Genomic DNA, 26,023 nt, shown 5'->3' with positions numbered 1-26,023 from the left:
CTAGTTAGATTCCACTGAGCCATGACGGGAACCCCCTAGATTTACTTTATTTTGCTGTTCATTTACGTGCCTTGTCTTGCCAGCTAGTAGATAGGCACCTTGAGGGTATCTGCTTGCTTACTATCCATGAATCCTTGTGTCCTGACTTATGTGTAGTAGGTACATCTATACATTTTATAAAACCATAGCATTTTAGATCTTGAAGGGGCCTTTGAGGTTATCTTGTTGTAGTGTTGGGGAATCAAAAACAGCTTTAAAATAGGAATATTAATAACACACCTCTGTTTTTTAGAAGAATAAAACAAGATAATGTAATTTATATGAAAAGTTGTGATTTACCAATTTTAAAACTTGTATTTATTTTTCTTGCTTAGAGCATAAATCAGTGTTTACAATGTCCTTTAATTATATAGTACTCCTGGGTGGAAATTTTATCTTTTTCTTTCTCACCCTTTTTTCATTTAAAAATGTGTATGACACATCTATCAGTTACTCATATTTACAGGTATGTCCAAAATGAGAGCATTTAATTTGAGAAATCATCATTTCTTCAAGCATATTATCTGACATGTTAAATTTGCTGGTTCATATAGAATATTCCAATTAGGTGTTCAGCTAGATAAGGCATCATAACCAAGTGGTAGCTTTAGCTTTTGGACCTGACTCTATTGAAGAGGCAGGTTGAGGCTATGGAAGTTGAAGTTACAGTATCTAAACACTAGAATACTTTGACTTGAGCTTACTCTTTTTTCAAAGTCTTTAGTTATGGGAACTAGTATGGATTGTTTTCAGATGTTTTTATTTAATTTTTTTGCCTCCTAGATTTTCTTGTAATCACATCTCAAAGCCTTCAAGATGGTACTAGCAGACCTTGGAAGAAAAATAACATCAGCATTACGCTCCTTGAGCAATGCCACCATTATCAATGAAGAGGTATGTGAAATGTGCAATTGCACATCATCACTAGCATTGGAGATAGATGGTTACTAATCTCTGTGTAAATATCTACAGATAAGAAACTATAAGTGGATACACTAGATAATGTTTTTTTATTGAGAAGTCAACTATCTTAATTTCAGCTTTCTATAAAGAATTACAAACAAACAAAAACAACACCTTAACTTATATGGAATAATGACATATATTTTCTATTTTGAAAATGGGTCAGATCTGGGAATACACTTTTGTTTTCTCCCTTGACATAGGCCTAAAATTTTAGTATCCTGCTTCTTCCTTCTTGGCTAGATATGTTCATATCTGACCCTTTCTCCTTGACTTTTATTTAGCATTCTTTTTTTTTTTTTTTTTTTTTGGTCTTTTTTTTGCCATTTTCTTGGGCCGCTCTCGTGGCATATGGAGTTCCCAGGCTAGGGGTTGAATCGGAGCTGTAGCTGCCGGCCTACGCCAGAGCCACAGCAACGTGGGATCCGAGCCGCGTCTGCCACCTACACCACAGCTCATGGCAACGCCGGATCTTTAACCCACTGAGCAAGGGCAGGGATCGAACTCGCAACCTCATGGTTCCTAGTCGGATTCGTTAACCACTGTGCCATGACGGGAACTCCTTATTTAGCATTCTTACACAAGGCTAGTATTTCCACCTTGGCTGCTTTGATTCTCATTCAGTTTTCTCTGAAATCCTCATACATTTTTTCAGTTACAAACAGATTTTTGGAAATTTGTAGGTTGACTCCTGTATGGTATCTGAAATACTTTTTCTCCTTGATTTTTTGCTTTTGTTTTTATTTTTGTTAGGCCTTCCCCATGGCATGCAGAAATTCCTGGGCCAGGGATCAAACCCAAGCCATAGCAGTGGCAACACCAGATCCTTAACTGCTAGGCCACCAGGGAACTCCTGATTTTAAATCTTCCTGATTTTATTATTTTTTCTTTTTTTTCCTTTTTAGGTCCACACCCACAGCATATGGAGGTTCCTAGGCAAGGGGTTGAATCTGTGCTGCAGCTGCTGGCCTATGCCATAGCTGCAGCAATACCAGATCCAAGCCTTGTCTGCAGCCTACACCACAGCTCACCACAACCCTGGATCCTTAACCCACTGAGTGGGGCCAGGGATCAAACCCACATCCTCATGGATACTAGTTAGGTTCGTTACTACTGAGTCATAATGGGAGCTCCCTAATTTATTATTTTAAGATAATTATTTATCACATTTCCCTCCCACACACATTGTATCTTCATTGTTTGCAATTGAAAAAAGGTTATAGTCCATAGATATACTTTATGTTTTGTGCTACCAGTGGAAAAGTACTGAATTTGGTTTTAGTAGACCTTGTTTAGCATTCCACTTCGTAGATGTGTGATTGTAATTTGAGCAAGATAACGTCTGATTTCTTTTTGTTTTTGTCCTTTTTTTTTTTTTTTTTTTTTGCTTTTTAGGGCCACACTCGCAGCATGGAGGTTCCCAGGCTAGAGGTCAAATCAGAGCTACAGCTGCCGGCCTATGCCACAGCCACAGCAAAGCCAGATCCAAGCTGTATAAGCAACCGACACCACAGCTCATGTCAACGCTGAATCCTTAACCCACTGATCAAGGCCAAGGATCGAACCTGCAGCCTCATGGTTACTAGTTAGATATGTTAACCACTGAGCCATGGTTACTTTGAACTCCTACCGTTCAATACTATTTTATTTATTTATTTTCTGCCATGCCTGCAGCATGTGGAAGTTCCCAGGCTAGAGACTGAACCTGTGCCATAGCAGCAACCCAAGCCACTGCAGTGACAACACTGGTTCCTTAATCTGCTGCTCCATAAAAGAACTCTGAAGATGATTTTAAAGATGAAATGAAATAATAGATAAAAGCACTTTCTTTTCTTTTTTTCCCTACAGCTGCATTTTTGGTATATGTAAGTTCCCAGGCTACGGGTCGGATTGGAACTGCAGCTGCCAGCCTATGGCACAGCTACAGCAACAGCAACACCAGATCCGAGCTTCATCTGCAACCTGTACCTCAGCTTGCAGCCATACCAGATCCTTAACCCACCGAGCAAGAACAGGAATCGAACCTACATCCTTATGGATACTAGTCGGGTTCTTAACCCACTGAGCCACAATGGGAACTCCAAAAAGTGCTTTCTAACTTGGAGGCTTAAAAAAAAATTCTAATATAGAATTTTTTTATCAACACTTTTTTTTTTTGTCTTTTGTCCTTTTAGGGCCACACCCTCAGCATATTGAGGTTCCCAGGCTAGGGGTCTAATTGGAGCTGTTGCTGCTGGCCTATGCCACTGCCACAGCAACGCGGGATCCCAGCTGTCATGGTTCCTAGTAGGATTCGCTTCCACTGTGCCATAACGGGAACTCCTATCAACACTTTAATAAGCTAATGGAATTAAATAATCTTGGGACCATCTTTGAGCTTTGCTAGCCTCTCATTTAACAGCATCAGAAAGTCAGTTTCACATGTCTATTGGAAAAGCCAGGATTAGAATCTTTTTTCTAGTTTCTCATCCAGGGCTTTTTCTAATAATTATCATTAAATAATCAGTTATAACTTAAACCATTGTTTAGTCTTTGGAATTGAAATAAATGCAATAACAGCTTTCTAAACAGTTTTCACTATTGTGTAACCCTTATTCTGTTTGTGTTTATAGTAGGAAAAAAGAAAAGAAACCAGGGAGAAGAGGTTGGTGGGAAGTAAAATAACAGCTGTTGCTTAAATTGGCAGCTTCTTTGTTCTTGGCACTGCGCTGCTGAGAAATTAATAGGGAGAAATCCCTCTAATGAAAGATAGTTCCATTTTTATCAGACCCTTTAGTGAGGGAGAGAGAAATCTGATAAGCATCTGTATGACTTATGATGAAAGTTAAAGATGAGAATTTATTCAGGTTGTATTTGAGGGTCTGCATTTTTGCAGACATCTTTGCTGGCACCAGGAATATAGCAGTGAACAAAACAGACTAAAATCCCAGCCTTCATGCAGCTTCCATTCAATATGCAAACACTTACTTTCATGAGCAACTAAGGCCTCATCTATTTTAAAGACTTTATAGTGTGTGACCTTTTAACCACAGTTGCCTTGCAACTCAGCAAATATGTGATAGTGAGTTATTAATGGAGAATAGTTTCCTTTTCATCTTTGTTCCTTTGCTCTGTGTGGAAATAGTAAGGCTACTGGGTCAGACTGTGTCATTTTCTTTTGTCACATTTTCCTCTGTGGTAGTCCAGTTAAGCAGATATTGTGACTACATAGTTCTATGTATCAGCAACAGAAATTCAGAGACGTGGAAAACTTAAGTGGTAACATGTACTGTGTGGTAACTTTCTTTGGCTTGTGTATTGTCTTTACTATTATTACCTGAACATAGGGAAAAAATTATGGTGGTTAGTACCTGGTTGAATAAAACAAAATAGAATGTCTTATTTTGACAAAATGACCAGACATTAAATAAGATTATCTCTTGAATGCTAACTGAAAACCTTGCCCAATGGTGTAGTATTGTTTTTATTAAGCTATGGTAGTGTATGATGATTGGTGAATCATTGTTTTTATATGGTTGAAATGATACACTGTGAGCTTTAAAATTTTATTTATGTATTTACTTATTTACTTGCAGGTATTAAATGCTATGCTAAAAGAAGTATGTACAGCATTATTGGAAGCAGACGTTAATATTAAACTAGTGAAACAACTAAGAGAAAATGTAAAGTAAGTTAAATTAATCAAGTAAAAAAAGGGACAAAACTAAATTTAGTTTACTGGGATGAGTTGCTAAGTAGAAGAGTCTGCTGTATTATGAAATGTTTCTGCCATACAGCACTGGGAAAGAATAGAACTCATATGTTGGAAGACTTTGTGTGTAGTGTGTTTCCATAATAGTGATTCTGAGAATAAACTACATGTGGCTTTCATTTAATTACGGATTTCTTTCCATTTTACTACTCCTTCATCTGAATGGATTCAGTCATATACTGTATAGTATTTTAATAGAAAAAGAAATAATGGAGAAGGCTTTTAACAGTTCAGATTCATCATAGGAAAGTGGTGCCATTTTAATCCTCCTCAGACTAAAATGACAGTAGTCAGCTTCCTTCATTATTGGAGAATTCTATTCTTTTTTGTTCCCCTTCTAGTTTCTCTGTCCATATTTGAATAAAGGAATAATGTGTGTGGTCTTAGTTATTGTGTTAATTGGGAGAGGTACTGACTGGGGCAGGGCACATAGAATAATGGAATAATTGAGAGTACCACAATTAGCTGCTTGAATCCTAGCCCTTGTTCAGGCCATCCCTCCTTTTCGATTGTCAGACTGGGTATTAAATATAAAACTACTAGCATTTAAACATTTAGAACTAGAAAAAGTAGTCCTATTTTCTGCTAGGTGTAAAGATGTATAAATTATATATACTGCAAGAAAAAGAAATCAAATTAATACTCCACAGTAATAGGAGGACAAATGAATATTTCGACTTTCCAAAAAAAAAAAAAAAAAAATCCTTGAAAAATTTAACCAAAGTCTTACATCTAAAATTTCATGGTAAATTCTTTATGGTATGGATTAATGAATCTATAGTAATTATATACATGCTAATTAGAAGACTATTAATGTGAATGATTGACTATTCTTACATCATTTGAGGCAGAAGCTAATTTTTTAGAGTGTCTTAACTGACTTTTCCCCCTTCTACCCTCAAAAACTATCATTATGAAGGTCTGCTATTGATCTTGAAGAAATGGCGTCTGGTCTTAACAAAAGGAAAATGATTCAGCATGCTGTTTTTAAAGAACTTGTGAAGGTAAAAGTATATCTAGCTTGTTCTATGATTCTCTGTAGACTCACTACATTAGTGCTGCAAATAGGAATACTATTTCCAAATATGTTATTGTGTTTATATAGTATCTGTATTAAAAATATTAATTGAAGGATTAACTTTTCTGAAGTGGCCTATTTTTATCATAGGCTTTGCTGAATACAAAATTCTGAGTACAGATATCAAGGCTAGCATTATTCCTGGACAAAAATGCCAAAGTTAAGTTACAAAAAGTAAAACTTCACTATATAAAGTTGAAAGAAGAGCCTCTCAGAGTTTATCTTCTTTTAATATCCTGTTTAGCCTATTGAAGGCCCTACTTTTGTACAGAAAATCACTCTTGGCAATAATTATTTCCTACACTTTCCGTGTATCCAAAATTCCCTTTGAAAAGATCAAATATCCCAACTCTTGCCTAGATTTTAAGCAATTTTGAATTAGTAGTTTTATTTTGTGAGTTGTAAATATAGTCTATTGCCCTGTCAACTGGTACTGCTGCTGCTATTGTCAAGATTACATGAAAGTTTTAGAGCTTTAGAAAATATGCGTGAGTCCAGTGGTGGGGAAAAAAGGAGGGAACTGAAAAAAAAAATTGTTTAAGAGCAACAGATATCTGCTAATAGTCTCCTGATATTTTTCCCTATATTGTGTGAATAGCTTTGTTTTCTTCTTTGGTTCCAACAGAACTGTTTGATACTTTGAAAAACTGTAGTGTTTCAGATGGTTGGATCATTTCAGTTTAGTCCTATAGATTAATAAATTCTAAAAGGAATCCAGAACCTAAGAGAGGTCAGGCAATTTATTCAGTCATGCTTCTTAGTTTGCAGTTGAGAAAAATGAGACAGTTAGTGGCAGGCCCAGGCCTGATCTTCAAACTCCTTGTCTAGGACTCCTTGCAGTTTTTCCAGACTGCTTTTCATCTAACACCTGAGGTCAACACAGGGTGCATGAACATTTTTATTTTTAGGAGTTGGCATCTGTAGGCAGTTCTGGAGCATCAGGTGCTTTGCTAAGATGCCTTGATTGAGTACCTACTTTATTTGAGGCAGTATGCCAAATACTGCTGATAATAGAGATGAAAACGGCTAGGCCTCAGAAGCTCATGGTCTGGGGCAGTGGTGTACAAAGCAAAGGTTTTCATTATAAAACATTATTTGCCTTTTTTTAGTGTGTTGATATTTGCTCTGTAAATATCAGTGCAAAAGCAGTGGTAGATAAAACCATTGGGTATGAATCAAGGTAGTGGTACCGAACTATTCTAGTAATCATTGTACTCTTTACTCCCACATACTTGCAGGGGGGAAAAAAAAAGCCAGTTTCACTTAAAAATGTCCTTGATAAAGTAGTAGGAATCATTAGTTGTGTTAAATCTTTACCCTTGAGTATAAATGTGTTTATGAGAGTTTGTATGATGAAATGGGAAGTATGCAGAAAGCCCTTTTGCTCCATACTGAAATTCGATTGTTGTCTTGAGGAAAGAAATGTGTAATTGTTTGATTGCAAGCTGAGCTAGCCACTTCTCTCACAGAACACCATTTTTACATGAAAGAACAACAGACAGATAATCTGTGGTTATTTAGACTTGGGCTTTTGGCAAACATTTTCTCCAAAGTAAACAGAGTGAGCCTGTCACTTTAAGGCAGATAACAAACAGTATTGTAGCCAGTGATGAAATTCCAGCTTTCAAGTGAAAACTGGAAACTTGTATTTCCACCATGCGTTTGACAGTGTTGCAGTACTAAGTTTTCTAATGAGATCAGTGTTGATATTAATAAATAAAATGTTTTGATTTTGTGTAGTGAAATGTGTCAACAGTGCAAGATCTGCCTAACTCAACTAGTATTTTCCATTTGACTCATGTATGATGTTACAAAATCATGTACCAGTGATTGATTCAAAGTCCAAGACAGAATAACAGATTTTTTTTTTTTTTTTTTTTTTTTTGGTCTTTTTGCCATTTTCTTGGGCCGCTCCCGCAGCACATGGAGTTTCCAAGGCTAGGGGTCGAATCGGAGCTGTAGCCGCTGGCCTACACCAGAACCACAGCAATGCAGGATCCAAGCCATGTCTGCAATCTACACCACAGCTCATGGCAACGCCGGATCCCCAACCCACTGAGCAAGGCCAGGGATCGAACCCGCAACCTCATGGTTCCTAGTCAGATTCGTTAACCACCGAGACACAACAGGAACTCCCAGAATAACAGATTTTAATGTAATAGAGTATTCAATTTCGGTACGGCTGTTCTAAGATGCAGGAGGAAGAGAAGATAGATTTATAATAAAATCATCATTCAGTAAAACATATATACTCCAAATAGTATGTTCATAGAGAGCTGAGTGATTTTGCCATGGAATTTAGAGAATGGAGGTGAACATAGGGTAGCTTTAGTGTTCTGAAAGTTTCTGGGAGGAAGGGCAATGGGTTTAAGATAGATTTTGCCTACTTCAAAAGTTTGCTTGTGCCTGTGCCTGGGGAGGAGATAACAAAATGTGTTTTCTTTTCTTCCCTTTTCTACCACATGGCTTTCCTTGAAATTCAGGTTATAATATGGATTATGTAACCATTATAATGTCATCTAACATGGGCTCAACAAATTTCTCTTAGAGAACAAATAGTTTAGGTTTTGTGGACCGTGTAGTCTGTGTTGTAACTACTCAAGTCTGCTGTTGTAGTGCAGAAGAGGTAGATGAATGGACATGTCTGTGTTCTATTAAAACTTTACACATAGTTGGCCAGCTTCTGATCTAGGACATTAACTATTGCTATGGTTTTATTATCATATGGAGATAAGTTTCAAGCTCCGAACAGCTGACCTGGAAGTGAATTTTAATTTTTCTTTTTTTGGGCCACTCCATAGCATATGGAGTTCCTGGGCCAGGGATCAGATGCCAGATGCAGTTGTGACCTATGCCTCAGCTGCAGCAACTCCAGGTCCTTTAAACCACTTTGCCGGGCCTGGGATCGAATCTACATCCCAGCGCTGCAGACACTGCTGATCCTGTTGCACCATACTGGGAACTGAATTATTTTTTTAATGAACTCTAAGCCTCGTGCTTGTTAGTTTGGGGACTATCCATATATGAACCTTAATTTTCCACTGATTGTCATTATAAAATTTGTGATTATTTTTTACTAGCCCTCTAAATATAATAACATTCTATAATAATGTTATAGAACATTACATCTTTGGCATTGGACAGTTTATTTTTATTTTTTATGTTTTTAGGGCCACATCCACAGCATTTGGAGGCTCCCAGGCTAGTGGTTGAATCGGAGCTACGCCACAGCCACAGAGCCGCATCTGCAACCTATAGCACAGCTCAGGGCAGCGCTGGATCCTTAACCCACTGAGCAAGGCCAGGGATCAAACCTGCATCCTCATGGATACTAGTCAGATTCGTTTCCACTGAGCCATGATGAGAACTCCTGGCATTGGACAGTTTAATATTTAACTGACCTGGAAAGTCCTTCACATGTAATTTGTGATTTTGCTTATGTGTAAACATTTGTCAAATTAAACATGAATATAGCTACCGTCCCAGTGTGGTAGCCACCAGCCACATGTGGTTATTGAGCACTTGTAATGTGGCCAGTCCAAGTTGAGATGTGCTGTAAGTATGATATATACCAAGTTTGAAGACCTAGCATGGGAAAAGGGAATGTAAAATATTTCATTAATTTTTAAATATAAATTATAGTTTGAAATGATAATATTTTACATAAACTGGGTTAAAATATTAAAATCACTTTTTATTTTTCTTAATGTTGTTGCTAGAAAATTAAAAATTCATATATGGCTTGAACATTTATTTTGTATTTCTACACTGATGATGTAGATTGCTCCTTTGGCTCAAACTTGTTCTCACATTTTATTCACACTACAACTTGTTCTAAAAAATGTTTCGAGAGTCTTACCTATGATCGGTTTGGGAGTATATGATTTCTTTATGATTGTGCTATTTCTTTTGCCAGATTGGCTTATGATTTCACAATGTACTGTTTTAAACTTGTAAATTTCACTATGAGTCTACAACGGGAAATAATGGAGTTGTATTAAAATGATAGGACTATAGTTGCCTTTTATATTGAAATGTCTTTAAATTGTTTTTACAGTTTAAAAGTTGTGGGGAGGGGCTTTGAATATAAGCATGTGTTAACCTAATTTTATTTTTATTTCTGGTGTGTAGCTTGTAGACCCTGGAGTTAAAGCATGGACACCCACTAAAGGTAAACAGAACGTGATCATGTTTGTTGGATTGCAAGGCAGTGGTAAAACAACAACATGTTCAAAGGTAAATTATACTTAATTTTAAAAAGTCATGGTGATGATGTTTGTATAAATCAAATTTTATGTTAAAGTCAGGCTTCATAGTATCATGCATTGTTTTTGTTTTTAATTTTATGGCTGTAGTCGGGGCATATTGAAGTTCCTGGGCCAGGGATTGAATCTGAGCCACAGCTGCAACCTCTGCTACAGCTGCATCAATGCCCAATCCAGGCCAAGGATCGAACTCACACCTCAGCAGCCACCTGTGCCACTGCAGTCGGATTCTTAACCCACTGTACCACAACAGGAACTCCTAGTATTGTTTCTTTACAATTTTGTGTTGCTTGATGTGTCTCTTATGTTTTTATAAAAGTTTTTTGTAGAATAAGAGGAAAGAATCCCATATTCTCTCTTATGATTGCTTTTTGTAAGAATGTTAGACTTCTATATGACTGTGCTATTTCTTTTACCAAAAAGACTGTTCCTATCCTTTACAGAAATGAGGATATGATTTTTGGAGAAATGCACACGGAAAGTTTACCTTATCTCCTGTGGCTCAAGACTCCCTTTTCACAGTATCCCACTTGGCATAATGTATATAGATCTTCATTTTACATATCTTCTTGCTAATTTTACTTATTTATTTATTTATTGCCTTTTGGGCCCTCACCCTCAGCATGTGAAAGTTCCCAGGCTAGGGGTCAGATTAGAGCTACAGCTGCTGGCCTACACCACAGCCAAGCAGCTTGGGACCTGAGCCACATCTGCGACCTACACTACAGCTCATGGCTACGCTGGATCCCTGACCCACTGAGCAAGGCCAGAGATCGAATGCGCATCCTTGTGGATACTAGTCGATTCATTTCCACTGTGCCACAGCAAGAACTCCTCTTCCTACTAATTTTAAATTCATTATACTACCACTTTGTCCAGAAATGGGTGCCTCAACTTGTTACCAGATTTTGCTTCACATACCTCACTATTTAGTTTAGAAAGAAAAATGAAAAGGAAAGGATTATTTCTTAGAGGATTACATTGTTATTGTTATTATTATTTCTTTTTCAGCTGCATGCACGGCATATGGAAGTTCCTGGGCCAGGGATCGAATCTGAGCCACAGGTGGGATCTGTGCCACAGCTACAGCAAAGCCAGAACCTTAATCCACTGTGCTGGGCTGGGGATTGAGACCACGCTGCCTCAGAGACAGTGTTGGATCCTTAAACCACTGCACTACAGCGGGAGCTCCCTATTATTGTTTGTTTTAAACTAATGTTTTAACTTTTTTTTTTTTTTTTTTTACTATGGCTGTTTGTTCCTTAGTCATTTTATATTGTTTGAATGTGATGGTATGGCACTTGGAATTTAAACTCTTTAGGAAGTTTTCTGTATTCAAAATTTAATAATATTACTTTTAGGAGAATATGAGTAGTTTTATTTTACTCTTCAAGTAAATAACAAAGGTAAATAGAAACAATTGCATATAATAATTTGTATTTACTGATTTTTAAAAAATCTTTCTTTCCCAGTTAGCATATTATTACCAGAGGAAAGGTTGGAAGACCTGTTTGATATGTGCAGACACATTCAGAGCAGGTACTGTGTTGAAATTTGAAAATCATTTTCTGAAATTTTTATTTTCAAGTTTGAGACTCATTAACTCTTTATTTCATAGGAGCTTTTGACCAGCTAAAACAGAATGCAACCAAAGCAAGAATTCCATTTTATGGAAGGTGGGTTCCAGTTTTTTATTTTTATACCCATCTGTCTCACCTTGTCTGTCTGATTTTTTATTTTATGCTATCTAGTCACGTTTTAATATATACTTATAAACTTAAATCCTTTCTGGAACAAAGTAGGGGTATATTTAATACATTGTTATCTTTTATTATTGTAACATGACTCTCCAGTCCAACCTGATGTATCAGAGCAGATGTTGTTTAGTCTATAATCTGTCTGTACTTATCATCCTGCCTTGCATACTTTACAGCCTCCTTCTGCTTCTGTTGCAATTGTTTGTTTTAAGATGTCTGAGGAATTCCTCAATTCAACATACTGGTGAATTCCGTATTGTCTATTTCTATAGTACATCATTTTAAAAAGTTTGTATTTGATCATCCTAAAATGCTCTATAATCTGTAGTTATTTCGAAGATTCTCATCATTACTCTCCTTCATATTATATATTGGTGTTCATTTAGGTGGTGTGTACATGTTAAAATGACTAATTAAAAGAATCAGGTCAAGATTGAATTTAGGAGTTCCCGTCGTGGCTCAGTGGTTAACGAATCCAACTAAGAACCATGAGGTTGCAGGTTCGATCCCTGGCCTTGCTCAGTGGGTTAAGTATCCGGCATTGCCGTGAGCTGTGGTGTAGGTTGCAGACGTGCCTCGTATCCTGTGTTGCCGTGGCTCTGGCGTAGGCTGGCAGCTATAGCTCCAATTCAACCCCCTAGCCTGGGAACCTCCATATGCCATGGAAGTGGCCCAAGAAATGGCAAAAAACAAAAAGCCAAAAAAAAAAAAAAAAAAAAGAAAAGATTGAATTTAGAAGACTTATTTGAGGAAATAGCATTTTTCTCAATGTTATTAATATAAAAAGCTTGTTATTAATATAGAAGGCTTTAAAAAACTAAAATTTGAGGTCATTAAATGAATGATACCATTTTGTTAGTCATTATGTTCTACTTTTTGGCTGGCCAAAAAAGCTAGTGAGCATTGGCTATGATACGCTCTTTATCTAAATTTTTTTTTTCTTTTCTTTTTTATGATAATTTCTAACAAGTAGAGTAAAGAATAATGTTAGGTATTTTGTTTTTAGGATAACTTTTTCTAATACAGATTTAAAAATCAAGGTATAATAAAGTTATATCTTTTGAGTTCACAGTTTGCAAATGACATAATTTAGCTGATGATTACGTGAACTGTCTGCCAAAGACAGAGCATAAATTTTTAACCAGTATTTTCAATATTATTTATTAAATAATCTCTCCTTTGTTCATGTAAACTTAAAAAACAGCCTACATATATAGAGTAAAGTATTAGTGGTTTTTGTTTTCCTCTGGGAGAGATGAAGCAAATGGGCCTGGGGAAGGATTTGAACTGTATCTCCAATATAAAATTTAGATATTAGCATATACTGGGGGGAGTGGTAGATAGAGGACTATTTGTTATAGTATCATTTGTTCTGTCTTAAAAAAAAAAACCCACTGTTTTATTAAAAGTTTTAAATTAAAGAAGTGAAAACACTAACAGTTTCACTTCCCAATTACCAGTTTTAGCATGTCCATCTGTGCTTTTTGAATGTCTGTAAAAACGAACACAGAGAGATGTTATATAGCTAGCTAGATAACTTTAAATCGAAATGGAATCCTACAATGCTTTGTATGTGAATTGCTTTGCTAGTGGTTATATGGGTCATGTAAATTTGTCAAAGCTAATTTAAAATGAACACTTAAAATAGTAGCTTTTATTGTATATATACCACTGTAGAGGTAATTAAAAATGGGATCTTATGACAAGATAGTGATTATTCTTGAGAGGGAGTGAGGTGCTATTTATTTATTTAATTTTTTAAAATTTTTAAATGATTTTTATTTTTTCCATTTTAGCTAGTTTACAGTGTTCTGTCAGTTTTCTACTGTACAGCAAGGTGACCCAGTCACACATACATACATACATTCTTTTTCTCACATTATCCTACATCATGCTCCATCATATGAGGTGCTCTTTATATTGTTTCTTGATCTGGGTGTGTTTGCTGTGTGAAAATTTGCTGAGTGTACAATTTGTACAACTTTTCTACATATATTTTATTTTCTTTTTTTTATTACTCAAATGAATTTATCACATCTGTAGTTTACACATATTTTATACTTCATTAAAGTGTTTACTAAAAAATGGGATCTTAATAATTCTGGACAGTATACTGTTTACTTCTTTTTTATGATGTTATATTCCATTGTATGTGAATATATATATATATAGCTAATCAGTCCCATTCTTATGAACATCTTTGATCATATTTCTTTGCACATTTACAAGTTTTATTTAAATTATATCTTTATCATATTTTAAAATAGCTAGTAATGCTAATCTCTGTCCTCTTTTTCAACATTTTCCTGCCCATTTCACCTACTTATTTCCCCAGGTAAATTTTAGATTTTTTTGTTATTAAGTTCCAGAAAGAAAAATCTCCCTAAGATTAGAACTGCCCTGAAAGTAATTTGTTTAGGGAAGAACTGACATCTTAGGAACCTGCTGTGTTTTTTGCTAAAAAAATTTTATGTCCTTAAGTATAATTATTTTCTTCATTTAAATCATGTGTATGTTCTTTTTTTTTTTAGGGCCGCACCCAAGGCATATGGAGGTTCCCTGGTGAGGGGTCTAGTTGGAGCTACAGCTGCCGGCCTGCACCACAGCAGCACTGGATCTGAGCCGTGTCTGCAACCTACACCACACCTCACAGCAACTCCAGATCCTTAACCCACTGAGCGAGGCCAGGGATTGAACCCGAAACCTCATGGTTCCTAGTGGATTCGTTTCTACTGTGCCATGATGGGAACTCCTAAATCATGCATATATTCTTATTAAGTGTATTTCTGCCTGATTTGTATTGCTAATTTAAGGGGGGAAACCTTTTTTTAACATCATATGTCTTTTCATTTGACAGTATTGATCTGTGTTAAAAGTTGCCAGTAACCAAAAGAAGCAAATTATAGTGAGATCTCATTTCTTGATTCTTCAAGTTGAATAGTTTGAGGATTGTGGAAATGTACTAAATAAGAATGAAATGAAAGTTTGTGAAGAGGAGTTCCCGTTTGGCACAGTGGTTAACGAATCCGACTAAGAACTGCGAGGTTGCGGGTTTGGTCCCTGGCCTTGCTTAGTGGGTTAAGGATCCGGCGTTGCTGTGAGCTGTGGTGTAGGTTGCAGACACTGCTCAGATCCCGCGTTGCTGTGGCTCTGGTGTAGGTTGGGCGGCTACAGCTCCGATTAGACCCCTAGCCTGGGAACCTCCATATGCCGTGGGAGAGGCCCTAGAAATGGCAAAAAGACAAACAAACACCTAAAGTTTGTGAAGACTGTTGTCCTTTTCAAAACCAAAAGCCTAAGTGATAGATCATTTGATCCGAGTTCAACTTGTAGGAGGAATGTGTCATAACAATTTCAAAAAAGCAACATGTACTATTCATATTGGCCATATTTTTAATACCAAAAAAAATGGAAAACCTTAAACGACCAACAGTAGGGCATTTATTTAATAAATGATAGCATTGCCATCTGATGGAGTGCTGTAGAACCTAAAAGTCATGTTTTATAAGAATATTTGATGGTTTTATAAAGTGCTTGCAAAAGTATCATCAGAAAGAACACAAATAAATGTTAGTGAGATGTGGAGAAAAGAAACATCAATTGGTAGAGCCACTGGAAAACAGTAGGGAGGGTTTGCAAAAAACTAAATATAGAACTTCCATATGACCTAGCAATTCTACTCCCGGATGTGTGTGTGTGTATATGTATATGTATATATATGTGTATATGTGTATATATGTGTGTATATATATATGAAAAAAAACACTAATTAGAAAAGATACCTGTGTCTCAGTGTTCATAGCAGTATTTATAATTGCCAAGATATGGAAGCAATCTAGGTGTCCATCAACAGAAAATGGATAAAGATGTGAGATACACGCACACACATACACGTACTCATATGACAGAATACTACTCAGTAATTAAAAGATAATGAAATTTTGCCATTTGTAACACTGGATGGGCCTGGAGGTATTATGCTAAGTGAAGTGACAGGCAGAAAAAGACAAACACTGTATGATATCACTTATACGTGAAATCTAAAATATAAAACTAGGAGTTCCCGTCGTGGCGCAGTGGTTAACGAATCCGACTAGGAACGATGAGGTTGCGGGTTCGGTCCCTGCCCTTGCTCAGTGGGTTAAGGATCCAGCATTGCCGTGAGCTGTGGTGTAGGTTGCAGACGCGGCTCGGATCCCGAGTTGCTGTGGCTCTGGCGTAGGCCGGTGGCTACAGCTCCGATTCAACCCCTAGCCTGGGAACCTCCATATGCCGCGGGAGCGGCCCAAGAAATAGGAACAACAACAACAACAAAAAGACAAAAGACAAAAAAAAAAAAATAAATATATATATATATATATATATAAAACTAGTGAATATAACAAAAGAGAAGCAGGCTCACAGAAATAGAGAACAAACTAATGGTTACCAGTTGGGGGGGCAATAAAGGGATAGAGGATTAAGAGATATAAACTGTTGCATATAAAATAAACTATAAGGATATATTACACAACACATGAATTATAGCCAATGTTTTATAATAACTATAAATGGAGTATAACTTTTAAAAATTGTGATCCACTATATCATACAGCTATAACTTATATAGTATTGTACATCAACTATACTTCAAAAAATGCTTACAAAAGGGGGTTAAATGGAAAAACATGAGACACTGTGTGATCCAAGTTCAGTTATTAAAATAAATGTAAAAAAAATTTTTGAGGAATGCACAACTCAATCAGAAAAGATATGCAGCAAGATCATACTAGATTTCATAATTAGAAAATATTTTTTAACTTCTAAATTGAAAGTGTGATCATTATGACTTTTCCAGGATGGATTAAAGGTACACTGACAGTTTTAAATTATTAGTATTTGGAAGTTTTTCTATTTTAGTTGTTGTTAAAACATTTTTCCATGTTAAATAGCTATACAGAAATGGATCCTGTTATCATTGCCTCGGAAGGAGTGGAGAAATTCAAAAATGAAAATTTTGAAATTATTATTGTTGATACAAGTGGCCGCCATAAACAAGAAGATTCTTTGTTTGAAGAAATGCTTCAAGTTGCTAACGCTATAGTAAGTAGCTTGGGTTTAACATCATTATAAGGATTTTGGTTAATTATAAACCCTGATTGAGATTATGAACTGTGTATTTTTTTTTTTTTTTTGCCTGTAAAACAGATTCCAAGTAAGTTATTTCTGTTTTGGGCACTTTTTTTTTTTTTTTTTGGTCTTTTTTTGCCATTTCTTGGGCTGCTCCCACGACATATGAAGGTTCCCAGGTTAGGGGTCTAATCGGAGCTGTAGCCGCTGGCCTACGCCAGAGCCACAGTAATGTGAGATCAGAGCCTCATCTGCGACCTACACCACAGCTCATGGCAACGCCAGATCCTTAACCCCCTGAGCAAGGCCAGGAATCAAACCCGCAACCTCATGGTTCCTAGTCGGATTCGTTAACCACTGAACCGTGACGGGAACTCCCTGTTTTGGGCACCTTTATCTGTATAACAAGGACTTAGTCTTCTCTACATTAACGTGAAATTTTCATGAGTATCAAAAAATAATTTCTCAATCATTTTATTAGGATATATAAGAAAAAGTAACCAAAAATTGAGAATTAACCTTTAATATCTGTTGAATTTCATTTCTGTAAATCATTTAAATTAGAAATATTTGTTGTACGTAAATTTTGAAAGATTTTCAAGATGAAGCATTTAAAAATATTAATCATCATTTAGTGTCTTTTAAAATTGTAATGGAGGAGTTCCCTGGTGGCCTAGCAGTTAAGAACTCAGCGTTGTCACTGCTATGGCTCCAGTTACTGCTCGGGTTTGATTCCTGGAAATTCTGCATGCTGTGGGCACAACCAAAAAAATTCTTCTCCAAAAATAAAATTATGATGGAAATAACTTGGGGGAAGAGGCAGTTTATAGGTAGTGCGTAGCATATAGTATGAGTCCATGTTTTGCCATAGAGGTGTTGGCAATAATTCTTTGGTTAATGGTTAATGCTAATAAGTTTTGTTTTGTTTTTAGCTGTGCCATTATTTTAACGTAGTTGAGCAGAACTAAGGGAGAGAGTCTCACCTATCTTTTATTTATTTTGGCTTCAGTGCACACTCTTCTACTTTTTATTTTTCTCTGATTTACTTTTGCTATTCCATTCGCCTAGAATGAGATTCTTCTAAATCATTTCTTAACTTTTTATTCAGGCCTCAGATCAAATATTACCTCTAGACAGACCTTCCCTGACCACCCTACCTAAAGAAGCCTCCCACACCTCAAAACTGATTTTTTCTAGCCCATTTCATTTGTTGTACATCTGAAATGTTTATTTGCATATTTTTTTTTGTTTGTCTCCAGTGACTAGAATATAAGTCCCAAGAGGGCAGAGATTTTCTTATTCAGCTCTGTCTGAGCACCTGAATAGTCCCTAGTACATAGTACTCCGTCAGGAAATAGCGATTCAATGAATAATTACTTATAATATTTTTAAGCTTCTAATGATGAAATTTCCTTAAAGTCAGTAAAAATATGTTTCTCTTCTATTGGAATTTTTCAGCAACCTGATAACATAGTTTATGTGATGGATGCCTCCATTGGGCAGGCTTGTGAAGCCCAGGCTAAGGCTTTTAAAGATAAAGTAGATGTAGCCTCAGTAATAGTGACAAAACTTGATGGCCATGCAAAAGGAGGTGGTGCACTCAGTGCGTAAGTATCATTGATGCTGTTGGGCTTATATAGTGTGAGTGTGCACGTGTGGGGTGTGTTTATGGCTCTCTTTTGATCATTTAACATATAGTCCAATAGTCGACATAGTATGGTATATGAAAGTTTAAACAGAAACAAAATTTTGCAGTCCCTCTGATGTAGTTTTGTTTCAGCTAGTGAAAAGGAACTTGAGCTATGTACCCTTGTTGAGTTAGCTTTGAAATCTCTTAGAAATTTGGTTTCCTTTTTGAGGTTATTTTATGTTTTATCTTTCTCTGCAGAGTTGCTGCCACAAAAAGTCCAATTATTTTCATTGGTACAGGGGAACATATAGATGACTTTGAACCTTTCAAAACACAGCCTTTCATCAGCAAACTTCTTGGTATGTACAGTGATGGAGATATAGAAAAATATCCAAGAAATAGTATGTACAGTGATGGAGATATAGAAAAATATCCAAGAAATAGTGTGAATATTTAGGACAAATTAGTATTTTAATTCTACCTTCTCTCTAATTAGTTCAGGAAAATCTCTTTCTTCTGTGATTTATCTTTTTCACTTGCAAAAGAGGGATGATTCCTGTGGTTAGAGTGGTAAAACGAGCCATTAGATGGAAAGTTCCTTGGTAAAGTTTTAGAACACAATACAGAAATATGTGGTTGTAGTAACAGCAGTGGTAATGGCAGCATAGCTTTCATGATGTCTGCAGGTGTTCAAGAGTGTGGAATTTGGAATTAAGCTCTGCAGTTCCTGCTTTTGTCACTTGACCTCTAGCTTCAGTTTTCTTACCTGTAAAGTGTAGTAGAAATACCTGAGTTGCCTGTCTCATAGGCTTATTATGTATGTGCATGCATTTTATGTAATGTAAAACAGGCTATATATACTGTTGTTAATTTTATTTTTTTGGGTCTTATAGGTATGGGTGACATTGAAGGACTGATAGATAAAGTCAACGAGTTGAAGTTGGATGACAATGAAGCACTTATAGAGAAGTTGAAACATGGTATATGAGTAGAAAAAAGCGGTTACTCTCAGATGTCTTCGCTTGATTTCTTTTGATAAAGCTGCTATAATTTGTATGAAATGATAAGTCCATTAAAGTCAATTCTTCGGAGTTCCCGTCGTGGCGCAGTGGTTAACGAATCCGACTAGGAACCGTGAGGTTGCGGGTTCGATCCCTGGCCTTGCTCAGTGGGTTAATGATCCGGCATTGCTGTGAGCTGTGGTGTAGGTTGCAGATGCGGCTCGGATCCCGCGTTGCTGTGGCTCTGGCGTAGGCCCGTGGCTACGGCTCCGATTAGACCCCTAGCCTGGGAATCTCCATATGCCGTGGAAGCGGCCCTAGAAAAGGCAAAAAAGACCAAAAAAAAAAAAAGTCAATTCTTCAAATGTTTATTTTTTAGATGATTTATATACAAATTATTTTAAATCTCAGACATCTAAGCAATTGTAGAATTGAGTGTTTTTACTTTCTTTCTTGTAAACAAATTGCCTTAAGATTAATGTTGAAGCTTTCATTGGGTTCCTTGGAGTAAGATAGGTTAAAAGCAAGTTAGAATACTCTCTTCTGGAGTTCCCATTGTGGCTCAGTGGCAACAAACCCAACTAGTGTCCATGAGGATGTAAGTTCGATCCCTGGCCTCGCTCATTGGGTTAAGGATTTGGCATTGCTGCAGACTGTGGTGTAGGTTGCAGATGCAGCTCAGATCTTATGTAGCTGTGGCTGTAGTGTAGGCTGGCAGCTGCAACTCCATTTCAGCCCCTAGCCCGGGAACTTCCATATGCTGCAGATGCAGCCTTAAAATAAAAAAGCTAAGTTTTTAAATCTAACATTTAACTTTTTCAAATTAATCAACTTCAATTTTATGTGTAAAAAGTAGGTAATACTAAGTATCTTGGTAGAGTTGTGAAGATTAAATGAGCTGATTATATAAAATATCCAGCATGTCAGAAGCATTTAGCATGTATTACAATTGACCATTTCTGTTTTTCTCAAAATGATGTTACTCGTAAATCCACGTCCACATGTTATCCAGCTTCTCTGCTCCTTTTCATTCATCTTTTCAGGTACCTATGCCTTTACTTCTCAAATGTTGATGCCTTTCAATAATCATTCTAGGCCATCTTTCTATGGAGCTTCAGACTCATATCTGTATGTTTATTAGACCATGCTTGGATGTTCCCTAGACAGTTCAGCTTATCCTTATCTTCCCATCTCAACCTCCCACCCCATTGTTATTAGTGAAGCTTAACATCATTTGTCTTGTTGTCAAAGTCCGAAACTTGGATGCTATCATTAACTTTTATCTTTTCCTCACTCTGCCCAGTCCTTTTCTCATCAGTTAGTCCTAGTAATTCTACCTCTTCATTATCTCCATTCCCTCCCCTTCTTTCCAGCACCTATGCCAGTTCATCTTTTGTCTAGATTGTTTATTCTAAGTCTTTTAACTGATGTTCCAGTTTCTTAAACTCTGCCCCTTGGATCTATTTTTTATGCTCTGGCCAAAAAGATCTTTCAGAAGTGCAAATTTGATCCTAATACTACCTTTTTTAAAATCTTTCAGGGGCTTCCAGTGCCCTTAGAATGTTTTAAAATGGGGAATTCCTTTTGTGGCTCAGCACATTAAGAACCTGACATAGTGTCTGTGAGGTTGCAGGTTTGTCGCTGGCCTTGCTTAGTGGGTTAAAGATCCCGTGTTGGGAGTTCCGGTCGTGGCTCAGTGAAAATGAATCTGACTAGCATCCATGAGGACGCAGGTTTGATTCCTGGATTTGCTCAGTGGGTTAAGGATCCTGCATTGCCATGAGCTGTGGTGTAGGTTGCAGTTGCTGCTTGGATCTGGTGTTGCTGTGGCTGGGGTGTAGGCTGGCAGCTACAGCTCCAATTCGACCCCTAGCCTGGGACCCTCCATATGCCACGGGTGCAGCCCTCAAAAAACAAACAAACAAACAAAGATCCAGTGTTGGTTTGGCTGTGGTGTAGGCCAGGAGCTACAGCTCTAATTTGACCCCTGGCCCAGGAACTTCCATATGCTGTAGACGCGGCTGTAAAAAGACAAAAAAGAATCTTTTTTTTAAAAAGAATGTTTTTAAATGACCTCACCATCTAACCCACATACTCTGAGTCATATTTTGACCCTGTTCTTAGCATTTTGCATGCCCTCCATGCTGAATTTCTCTGTTTCTCAAGTGTGCACTGCTCTCTCACTTCTGGGCCTCTGCTCTTGCTGCTCCCTCTTCCCCTTAGATAGTTATCCTCTCTCTTCCTACTTCTATTCTCCTTTCCCCCAGCTAGACCGGCTAACTCCTACTCGTACTCCAAGTCTCTATTTAAATGTGTTTCGGGGATGTTCTGCCTTATCCCTAGACTAAGTTAGAACCACTTGCTCTGTGTTCCCATTGGGCCTTATAATTGTTGTATTATTCATCACAGTTATTTGATCTCTGTCTTCCCTGCTTGAAACTGAAGGTAGGTTTCATAGTTGTGTTCATCCTCTTTTACGTTCACAGTGCCTAGTGCAACTTCTGATACTTTGTATGTCTTCAGTAATGTTTGTTGAGTGAATGAATCTATCCTTTATTATCCGAGTCTTTCCACCTGCTTTCCTCTGTGGTAAATAGCCCAACCATTGTTTCTGCTGCCACACTAAACAGGGTTGTATATTCCAAGTCAGTCTACTTTCTGACTCCTAGGTCTTTCTCTGTGTGTCTGCATTTTGCTTCTGCTTCTAACATTCTACCAATTTCTGATATCACTAAGGGCCTCCAGATTTCCAAATGTAGTGACCTTCCTCTTTTCTCTTGGCTCCCAATATTTAACAGTGTTACCTGCCCCCCGCACCCCCATTTTTCTTTTGGCCACCCCATGGCATATGGAGTTACCAGGCCAGGGATCAGATCCGAGCCACAGTTTCGACCTAAACCACAGCTGTGACAATGCCAGATCCTTAACCCACTGTGCGGGGCTGGGGGTCAAACCTGAGTCCCAGTGCTCCCAGATGCCACTGATCCCATTGCGCCACAGCGGGAAGTCCTGTGTTACCTGTCTTTTATATTTTCGGCCTCTTCATTTGGGTTCCATGACAGTGAATTTTCTGTATTATAGCTTCAGTTGTTATTTCTGTAAAATGGCCAAATATATATTCCAGTCTTAACCTTCTCTACCACTTAATTCCACATTTCTAGCTGCCTGCTGTTAAATTTCTTTTACGATCTTGTACTGCCATTTCAAATTCAGAATGTCTAAAATCAAATGGCTTTTTTGTTTTTATCTTAGGACAAAAGTAGAAAATAATTTTCTTCCTTTGTCTTGTTTTCTTTTTTAAAAAAAATTCAAGTTAATTTATGTAATAATGAAATGCTCAGATTCTAAGGATATGATTCCATCAATTATTATAAGAATCCTAAAGTATATCTTCCCCCCCCCTCTTGTTTCTTTGACTCAGCATATTTTTTATATTCATGCATGTGATTTTACTTACTTGTAGCCTATTTTATTACAGAGTAGTGTTTCATCCAGAGTCTATCCGTTTTCCAGTTCATAGACAACTAAGCTGTTTAAGAAATTTCAAATAATCTTTTAAAGTGTTTTTACCATTTTACATTCTCATCAGCAGTATATGATAGTTCTGCTTGTTCTCTATCCTTTTTAACTTTTGGTGTTGCCAGACTTTTAAATTTAGTTACCCTAGTAGGTGTACTTTGTCTCCTTTGTTCTCACATTTCCTGTGTATTTGTTTATCTCCAGTTTTCTCTGATAGAATGTGAGCTTCTCTAGGATTTGTCTCCATTGCATTTATCCTGTGATCTTGCACATAGTAACTGCAGTGAATATTTATTAATTGGATATTTTATAAGTGTGCTTCAAGATAAACCCATGATTAAGGAAAATATTAGTTTTATTGACTGGAAATGTTCATTCTCTAATATATCTAAATCATTTATATTGTATTTCAGGTCAGTTTACGTTGCGAGACATGTATGAACAATTTCAAAATATCATGAAAATGGGCCCCTTCAGTCAGATCTTGGTTAGTTATCCTAAAAAGTTTTTTTCTAACCTCTTTTGTTTTGTTGAAATTTCTAAGAACAGATATGCTTGCTTTAATTATTTTAATATTTGTGTAATTTAAAAAATACTTTATGGAGGAGTTCCCACTGTGGCATAGTGGGTTAGTGATCCAGCATTGATGCAGCTGTGGCATAGGTCATAACTGCAGCTTGGATTCAGTTCTTGGCCTGGGAACTTCCACATGCTGCTGGTGTGGCCAAAAAAAAAAAAAAAAAAAAATTAAAAAATGCTTTTAAAACTTAGTGTAACACTAAAGCCACTAGTTAAATGTGAACATTATAAACAATTAAGCTCAAACTATTACTGAATTTATGTTTAAATATATCTGTTTTAGGGGATGATCCCTGGTTTTGGAACAGATTTCATGAGCAAAGGAAACGAACAAGAGTCAATGGCAAGGCTAAAGAAATTAATGACAATAATGGATAGTATGAACGATCAAGGTAAGGTGGAAGATTACTTGACTTGGAGGACAGTGTTCTGAATATCAGCAAGTGGAGAGTTTCACTGTGTTCTTGTGGACAAGATGGAGAAAAATTTATCTGTTTGTTTATTTATTTATTCTCTTTTTTTATGGCTGCACCTGCAGCATATGGAAGTTCCCGGGCAAGGGGTTGAATCGGAATTGCAGCTGCTGGCCACGCCACAGCCACAGCCACACCAGGTCCAAGCTGCCTCTGTGACCTATGCCTCAGCTTGTGGAAACACCAGATGCTGAACCCACTGAGTGAGGCCAGGAATCAAACCCACATCCTCACAGAGACAACGTCGGGTTCTTAACCCATTGAGTCACAATGGGAACTCCCAAAGATGGAAAAAAATTTAGACTGAAGGATTATTGTTAGGGAGTTTTGTAGCTGCTTGAAAGCTCTTGTTCACAGGGTTGTGATTGAGAGAAGTGTCTAGTACAGTGTTCAAATGAGTTTTGTGGAGAGAACACTACATCTACAGGGTGTTGATAGAAATAACTTAAGGAGTTCCCATCGTGGCGCAGTGGTTAACGAATCCGCCTAGGAACCATGAGGTTGCGGGTTTGGTCCCTGCCCTTGCTCAGTGGGTTAACGATCCGGCGTTGCCGTGCGCTGTGGTGTAGGTTGCAGGCGCGGCTCGGATCCTGCGTTTCTGTGGCTCTGGCATAGGCCGGTGGCTACAGCTCCGATTAGACCTCTAGCCTGGGAACCTCCATATGCCACGGGAGCGGCCCAAAGAAATAGCAAAAAGAAAAAAAAAAAAAAAAAAAAAAAAAGAAATAACTTAAAAGGTAAGTTCTCTACTCAAACGAATTTGGGGGAATGCTGAGTTAAAAACAAAAACTAATAAGTTTATGTATTGTATGTCTCCTCAGAGCTCTAATATGCTAATCTTAATTAGGAATCTATAACAGAGGGATTAGTTTGTGCAGTGTTTACAAACTTATTTTGCTGTGAGACTCTGAAGGTTTCAGTCTCCTCAAGGACACTGCTCATTGTCTGTAGTCCCAGACGATCCCTCTCTCCTGTGCTTCCAGGTCCTCAGTCCAGAAACATTTCTGGACCCATATCCCCTTTATCTTTTCCTCAGTTTTTTAGCACCCTGTCTGATTCAACCCAGCAGGCATGCCAAACATGTTTTACCCTTTTGCAGTACTTCCACTCTACCACCTGACCTCTGTCCTCTTATTTACAAAGAAATACAGGCTTTTGGCATTGAATTCTTTCAGCCTTTGGTTCACTTAACCTATGAGATGGTGACAGCCACAAACCACTCTTCAGGCTTTTTCAAGGACCCCTTTCCATCAATAAAATCCCCTCCTGTGGCTCTAGTATCTCCTTATCTACTGACTTCCCCCCCCCCATTAGCATATAAACATTCTTAAGTTCACAAGTTCACATTTTCTGGGCTTTATTCTCCCTCATGCTTTTACCCTGTCTCTCTTCAGACAAGCTTCTTAAAAGAATGGCTTGTGGGAGTTCTGCTATGGCTCAGTGGTTTAAGGATCCAGCGTTGCTGCAGCTATGGTGTAGGTTGCAACTGTGGCTCAGTTATATCCCTGACCCAGGAACTACCACATGCCACAGGTATGGCAAAGAAAAAAAAAAAAAGAATCACTTGTGTTCTCAGACTACTGAACTCTAACTTCTGTCCCCACCATTACTCTGAAATCATACAGAGATTTCCAGAAACCTTCTACTGGTCTCTACTGGATACTTTTCAGTCTTTTTCTTGACCTTTACAACATTGGATGTTAATCACCTCTTTTTGTTGATTTCTGTCACACCATCTCCCCACTTGTACACTTATCTTTCTTGTTAACTCAGTCTCTTTCATCCTAAGCCAAGCTCTTAAGTGAATATATGCTAAGAAACATCTGTCCTCAGCCAATGTTTATTATCATTCTGATCAT

At 37.3% G+C, this 26,023-nt stretch overlaps 1 protein-coding gene across 2 annotated transcripts in view; it reads left to right on the top strand.

Moving 5' to 3' along the window:
- Positions 1-26,023, top strand: part of SRP54 (signal recognition particle 54) — a 47,950-nt gene that overhangs the window by 11,762 nt on the left and 10,165 nt on the right. For both annotated transcript variants that reach the window (XM_001927799.7, XM_005656302.3), the window contains 12 exons: positions 823-933; positions 4,578-4,669; positions 5,673-5,757; positions 9,963-10,067; positions 11,569-11,635; positions 11,715-11,772; positions 16,785-16,935; positions 18,421-18,569; positions 18,851-18,951; positions 19,486-19,572; positions 23,526-23,599; positions 23,975-24,083. In XM_001927799.7, the coding sequence (XP_001927834.3) occupies positions 856-933; positions 4,578-4,669; positions 5,673-5,757; positions 9,963-10,067; positions 11,569-11,635; positions 11,715-11,772; positions 16,785-16,935; positions 18,421-18,569; positions 18,851-18,951; positions 19,486-19,572; positions 23,526-23,599; positions 23,975-24,083 (1,156 nt within the window). In that variant the 5' untranslated portion in view covers positions 823-855. The remainder of the gene's footprint in view (positions 1-822; positions 934-4,577; positions 4,670-5,672; positions 5,758-9,962; positions 10,068-11,568; positions 11,636-11,714; positions 11,773-16,784; positions 16,936-18,420; positions 18,570-18,850; positions 18,952-19,485; positions 19,573-23,525; positions 23,600-23,974; positions 24,084-26,023) is intronic.

The sequence above is a fragment of the Sus scrofa genome, chromosome 7, assembly GCF_000003025.6.
Source record: "Sus scrofa isolate TJ Tabasco breed Duroc chromosome 7, Sscrofa11.1, whole genome shotgun sequence".
Lineage (NCBI taxonomy): Eukaryota > Metazoa > Chordata > Mammalia > Artiodactyla > Suidae > Sus > Sus scrofa.
Note: the sequence above shows the minus strand (reverse complement) of the source record. Positions and strands in the feature narration are given on the sequence as shown.